The 7115-nt window shown below is 43.6% G+C and overlaps 1 protein-coding gene across 5 annotated transcripts in view; it reads right to left on the bottom strand.

The window, feature by feature from the left end:
- Positions 1-7115, bottom strand: part of LOC307024107 (uncharacterized protein) — a 35638-nt gene that overhangs the window by 4483 nt on the left and 24040 nt on the right. For 2 of the 5 annotated variants that reach the window (XM_079657936.1, XM_079657940.1), the window contains 6 exons: positions 5377-5450; positions 3915-4022; positions 3317-3418; positions 2946-3084; positions 1861-2660; positions 154-805 (listed from right to left, as the gene is read on the bottom strand). In XM_079657936.1, coding sequence (XP_079514062.1) covers positions 154-805; positions 1861-2660; positions 2946-3084; positions 3317-3418; positions 3915-4022; positions 5377-5450 — 1875 coding nt within the window. The remainder of the gene's footprint in view (positions 1-153; positions 806-1860; positions 2661-2945; positions 3085-3316; positions 3419-3914; positions 4023-5376; positions 5451-7115) is intronic. The other 3 variants (XM_079657938.1, XM_079657937.1, XM_079657939.1) reach the window with 3 other exon arrangements.

Below are 7115 nucleotides of genomic sequence, written 5' to 3'. Positions count from 1 at the left end.
CTTGAATGCTTTAATCATAAAAACAACCTACATTGGCTACACATGCATTTAAAGCAATATGATCATAGAGTGTTTAAATACAAATTAATATAAGAAGAATCTAAACTCAATGACCAAATCTTTAATTTTAGTGAGTAAATGTGTGTGTCTCACCAGGGCTCTGTGCCGGCTCCATACTGTCAGGCCCTGGTATGGGGACCCTGCGCGTGGGGGTTGGGGGGTCAGTCTGTGTATTCCTCATGGTGACTGTGCAGGGTTTTGGTGAGACAGGTGGCTTCAAGGACTTCCTGGCCTCCATCCACTCACAGCTCTCCTCCGTCCTATCAGCAACATCGGACACCGGCCTCCGCCTCAGCACCACGCTGCCGTTCTGCTGCGGCTCGCCTACGATTTTACGACTACTCTCTGTGTGACTGCTGGGAGAGTCCACCTGGTTATTGCTAGGAGTGACACTTTCTGTTTGATCAGATCTGCGTTGTTTCCTGCGTATGGTTTCAGAGCCTGTTGTCATAGTAACGGCGTTAGCATCAACGGATGCAGGCGCCTCGGAGTCTGTCGGCACGGGACGTGGCCTTCGTCGGAGCGTTGCTGTGCTGTCCGAGATCTCTGATGATGAGGAAGAAACCATGGTGGAGCGGGGCCGAGGCTCTGGGCGTTGCTGGACTGGTTGCCGTGGTAACAAGTCGATGGGATCACAAGGGAGGGCTTCCAGTCCGCAGATGGTCCGGCGCCGACTTAAGACATCCTCTTCCTCTGAGCCAAGACCTCCTGCACCTGCCTGCCGACGTAGAACAGGGGGACTCACCTGGGGTCACATGAGTGTTACACATGCTTTTTGCTAAAACATCTATTTAACTATTGTCGCCATAGTATAAACGAGTGTTGTAAAGCAACAAAGTTTATTTATAAAGGAACTTGCACTTGAGTATTTTCCTTTTTTTGTTACTTTATACTTTTAATCTCTTACATTTATTTGAGGGCTCCAGTTACTTTGCAAATTCAGATTATTAATACAATAACAAAATATAAATCCACTAATAAATGATGATGTATTATCACCAAGCATTGGATACAGAACATACAATGAATTAAAGTGATGTCCACAATAATGCATTACTAATTATAATTCAGCAATATAATTCAAAACTTTTACTTGGGATACTTAATGTTTTTTAGCATTTTTAAATTTTTTCAATAGGCGCTTTCACACCGGAGTACTTTTCCCAGTATAGTTCCGATATAGTTCCGAACATTTGCGTTCACACCAAAAAAATCCAGAACTAGAACTTAGTTCACTAGAAACGTTTCAGTCCCTGCTAGAGAGCAGGTACTTTCATGGGAGAAAAAGGTTCCCATTTCTGATTGGCTGGGCGGATTGCAAACCACGCCCCGTAAAACTCCCCAAAAGTTTTGTGAAGCCGCCATTTTATTTGCTCGTATTAGCATTATTAGCATTAGCATTAGCCAAGCGCACAAACGCAGAGAGACTAACTTATGGCAACACAAAATAAAACGTGGGAGCGGTGGAGTGATGAGGAGATGCTGGGACTCCCAGCAGTTTGGGTGGCAGTATATGCTGTGAAGTTGTTTGCAGCCTGCCAGTAAACCCAAAGCAGAAGAAGAAGAAGTGACGTCAGCGGCTTCATTTGCCTAATCCTTCCTCAGGGACTTATTCCGGTGTGAACGCGATCTGCTCTTTAGTTAATCTGAACTAAAGTGTTCTGATGAACTAAGTATGGCAAAGTACTTGGTGTGAAAGCGCCTATTGTTACTTAAGTAATATTTTCAACACTGGAGCTTTACTTATTTTCGCACTGTGGCATTGTTACTTTTACTTAGTAGAAGATCTGAATGATTCACCTGTAGGTAGCTGGTGCTTCCTCCCACATTCCTCGGCAGGGTTTTGGCTCCACCCACGATGGATGTTTCCAGCATAGCAGCGAGGCTACGAACACTCCCAGAATTCCCCTCTGATCTCTCCAGGCCCCCTGAGTCCTGAGACCTTAAAGCGGAACCCAGGCTACCGCAGTCACTGGCTCGCCGCTCTCGATAGCTTGGCGGCCCCAGCAGACCCTCCACCTGCCCCTCTGCATCCCCATCGCCCCCAGTAATGGAAGAACAGGAGCGTTTAGGTGGTGTTGGGGGCCGACCTTTACGCCGGGGACGGAGCGTGACGGATGATTGGCTGCGGTTTACAGTGACATCATTAGGGGCAGGATGTGCGGAGCTGCTGCGGCACACAGTGGCGTATCTAGAGTCTGACTCTGAGCCAATGAGACTGTGAGTTCTCCGTCGCTCTTCCTCCTCACTGGGCAGGCGGAGCAGTGGCACTGATGAATCTGCTGCTGCCAACTGGGTGGAGGGTCGCGGCCGAGCCCTGGGGGAGGCCTGCTGGGTCCGGCCATGTGGGGGGGTTTGTGGTGGGGTTTGTGTTGGAGTGTGGGGAGGCGTCTGTGAATGTGGGGGACCTGGGCGAGGTTTGGCCAGCGGGCTGGGGGCACCGTCTCTCTGCTTCCTCGCCTCCCTCCGGGCCTCTGAGCTGGTGCTGCCACCTGGGCTGGGGGGAGGGGAAGAGGAGCTCTGAACGTCCTCAGACCCCCTTTCCCCCCTCTGCAGGTCCTTTAGTCTCCTCACTCCCAACATCAGCTTCTTTTGATGGCCTGAGGGGAGGCAGCAGTGTGGAGGAGACAGATAGTTATTTTATTTGCAGTATTCTGTTCTATGAAGGTCTGTTAGCAAAATAAATGCTCAGTGATTCACAACAAGCTGAATAATGTATGTCAATATTACAGATAGAACAGAATTACGGTATGCGACAAGTCTGACCATCACATTTGTAATATATACTGTATGTATAATTGTTATTTGTAGGTACAAGACAATCTATATATCTACAAGCTTTTCAAAATAATATTCTAAATCTAAATAATGTAGCTGAGTCTTACCAAGTTTGGTAATGCCAATCTCTTGCAGATCTTCAAGGCTGATGTCGGAGATGAAGTCAATGTTTTCATACCCATTCTGCACCAGAACCTGGTAGTACTGACTCAGGCCCAGGTGAGACAGCCAGTCTCCCAGGTTAGCCTAAAACACACACAGGAGCACACATACATGAGCACAATATGAAAAGCTTGTGCACAGCTTACAAGTTACAGAGTACAATTCTATTTCATTTTGATTCAGAAAAACTAGTTTCTTAGCAGATTCTTTAAAGAGATTTGAGGGTGTATATACGTATACACCGTATATTCTTGTGTTCATGCAGCTACAATATCTCTCCTTTTCATATTTTGTGTAGTACACGTGAGAACCTTACAGGCTTGTTGTCTGGCAGCCAGTCTGTGGACGGCAGCTTGCTGATCTCTGATGTTAACTTCTTTCGATGTCCGGGCTTCATGACCCCAATTGCCGTCAGGTCCTTCAACACAAAGCACACTTAGTCACACTAAGAATTCAGCATAAAACTACTATGGGAGTTTTTTTCTCTCAAAATGTACACATTAGTATGCACATATTTGACATTGTGCATGAGCTGTGTGTGATATGCCTTCAGGAATATTTTGCTTTGGACAATCTCTGATGAGTGTCCCCTGCTCTGAGGAAGGGTTATGTCATACCACTGTCTCCCCTTCAATACACAAACACACACTAGTACTAAAAACACACTCAAGGACAAACACAGGGAAGCGATTACAGCACAGACTGGAACACACAGCCATGTGTGAATACAGGTATGTAAATGAAGCAGACAGAGTATGAGTGGTTGAGGCTCAGGACTCACACCAGGGGGTCAGGTGACAGAGACAGGAGGGTCATGATGACATCATCCACGTCAGCTGATTTGAGAGTTTTGCTGGGCGGAGCCTTGACAGACAAGGGGCGGGGCGTGAGGTGGTCAGGTGTCATGACCTTACCTCGCAGGTCATGCAGCTAATGGTGTCTAGATCATATCCCGCGGTGAGGAAGTGGGTGGTGTAGAACTGCAGCTGAAACTCACCCAGCCACGCCACTACTGCCTGCTTCTAGAACACAGAACAAAGAACACTACTTCCTGCTTCTAGAAGAGTCCATGGGAATTCTTCTAGAAAAGGGAACACACAGAACTGTTCTAGAACACAGCATTGCAGCCTGCTTTAGAACACGGGAGAGAATACGGTTCTAGAACACAGGGAAGAAGAGTGTTCTGGCATAAAACATAGCAGTTTATTCAAGAAGAGAGGAGAAAAGACAGTTCTAGAACACAACTTAGCAGCCGTTCTAGAACACAGGAGAAATTACTTATCTTCTATCTAGAACACATTATAGCAGCCTGCTCTAGAACCCAGGAGACAATACTGTTCTAGAACACAACATAACAGCCTACTGTCAAACAAAAGGGAAACGGGGGTTTTAGAATGCAACAACCTTCTTCTAGAACATAGGGGGCAAGACTATTTCAGTACACAACATAGCAGTTTACTCCAGTACATAGGAATGAAGAAGTTTTAAATCACAACATTGCAGCCTGTTCTAGAACTTAAGGAGTAAGGACTGTCCTAGAACACACCATAACAGCCTACTCTAGCACACAGGAGAGATCTTTTGTAGAAAAGGTGCAGAAACTTCCATTGTAATCCCAAAATGTAACCCTGTAACCCAACACAATCTGAGACGCAAATCATAACAATACATTGAAAACCTGTTGTGGAACACATTATAAAGACCAGCTTAGCTTTTCAGTTTGTCTTTAGCTACCAGAACAAACTAACAAACCAACCTACCTATACTCAATGAGATAACTTCAGGGTTTTCATGAATAATAGAATAAATGGATCGTACATTGGGTTGACCAACCCTTTATAAACCTTGCAATCGTATCAATGCTCAGAAGGGACAGCTACTCCAACATTTAACTATTTGAATCAAAACAATCTAGATTAATGGCAATATGACCTATGACAGAACACTGCTGTCGCCTGGTAACTAAGAAATGCTTGATTCTAGCTTGCTTCATTGGCCTGCTTCTAGAACACATGGAATTTAACCCGGTACAGAAAACAGACAGCACTGGTTCTAGAGCAGAGCGGCAGCATGTGGGTGTTTGCCGTCTCAGTGTGGTGTGAGGAGAGGGGGTGGGTGGAGGTAGGCAAGACAGCCACAGACTCCTCAATGTGTCGGTTACTATGCCTGTCTCCATGGTGACACATTTGCATGCCCATCTTCAGAGTGTCATCTGTTCAGGTGCAACCCAGCCACCTTGGCAGATGCCTCACTGAAATCAATGAACTCAATGAACTCACACTTGTAGATGTAGATTTCTCTCAAACCAAAGCACTGTTTGAGAAAAATCTGAAAGAACAGAAAGAGGAGGCTCCAATCTGCCATCCAAGAACTCACTTTCCCATCATCCTCCTCTGCCTTCCGCTCAAACGACCGCTGTTCATGAACAGTGCAACTGGAGGTGCCTTGGGCTATAGGTCGAGAGGTGAGAGAAGGGAGAAAAACAAGAAACAAGAAATTAAACAAATTACGTTTGAAATGCAAAGGACAGTTTTGTTATTTCACCCTTTTATATTTTGATAATTACAATATAACACACCATGTTCTTTTTTTATCTTCATCTAATCTTATCATTCTAATACAAGGATATTTTCACAAGGACACAGCCATCTGGAATAGAGCTAAGTGCTGAGTGAGAGCAGTGTGATAATAATAACGCTGCTGCAATTAAAAGTATATATATACCATAACAACGGCTTTTATACTGTATCTACAGTCCTACACGCTGAATCCCCCTGCTGTAAACTAGAGTTAATTTCTCTCACCAAGCCGTAACGTAGGTGCTAATTGGCTGTAGTCTGCGGTGTGGTAAAGTGTGACTTTTGGCCAAGATGAAGGCAACATGAGGAGACCCAAGAGTCAGCTTTGTTGCATCTACCTCTCTGATATTGGGTTGGTGGATCAGGGACAGAGACTAAGAACAGAGGGTGTTGTATGCTGTACGGATTGTAAATTCTCCTGAGGTTTATTTGTCATTTGTGATATTGGGAAATATGAATCAAATTGTATTAATTGATTGATTGATCAAACATGATGTATGTCTGTTTTAAATTGTATCAGTAAATTTTGACACTCAGTTTGTCACATGAAAAATCATTTATAAAATACTGGCGAGTTTCTTAATAATTTATTAGAACAGTTTATTCGTAACTAAGTATTATGTTACATGATGTGTAATAATTGACAAATTCTATTATAATGGGAACAAATACTGAACTTCCTTGGTTAAAGATCATGGAAGACACCTGTTTGGTGTTTCCACTCGACTATGAGTTCAAAATGTGAAGTTATTTCTCCATAAATATTTTACAAACAGCTTCAAAAACGTCTCTGCTCTGAAACAAAATCTTACTATAACTCTGTTCTAATAAATTATTAACAACTTAATGGACCTGGAACCTGGTGACTTGTTGCAAAGCCAAAACATTGTGTTACAGAGTGATAAAGTGCTGTATGTTGAGGTTGAGAAACATTGGAGGATCAAATCAAGCCAGGCATATCGTGAAAATGTTGTGGTGTATCTGAGACACCATATACATGTCTATATAAATGTATAACATTTGTTTTCGAGACATATTGTGAATCTACTTTTTCTAAGCCCCAGACACTTAACTGAAGAGGAGTGCAGCTGCTAACAGTGTTAACTTGCAAATATCACTTGAGAATGAAGTTTACAAGCTACAATATATATATAGCTATCCAATATAATCCTAGTAAAAATGTTAAACACATGCAGTGGTTATTAAATGATGGCGAAACTTGCCAGTCAACATACATTTCAGAGAACCATCTGCTGATATTTCTTTTCTATGAGCATTTGGATTTTTGAGGTCTGTCTCTTTCTCCTTCCCCTGCTCATGTAAGTTTTTATTCCGTTTATTTCAAGAAACAGAAAATGACCCTGACAACCAAAAATAATGAATCCCAGGATCGAGCAAACTGTCACTGGCTGTTCAGAACCGTATTTTACAGCAGCCTTTATAAATAAATCATTACTATTATGCACGGGGACCGGAAACAGTACTCATGTCTGATGTGAACAGACAGCTGGTCTTTAGAGGGCCAGGTTGACTAAA

Source organism: Notothenia rossii (assembly GCF_949606895.1).
Source record: "Notothenia rossii genome assembly, chromosome: 1".
Lineage (NCBI taxonomy): Eukaryota > Metazoa > Chordata > Actinopteri > Perciformes > Nototheniidae > Notothenia > Notothenia rossii.
The sequence above is the reverse complement of the archived record's forward strand: the minus strand, read 5'-3'. Positions and strand labels throughout refer to the sequence as shown.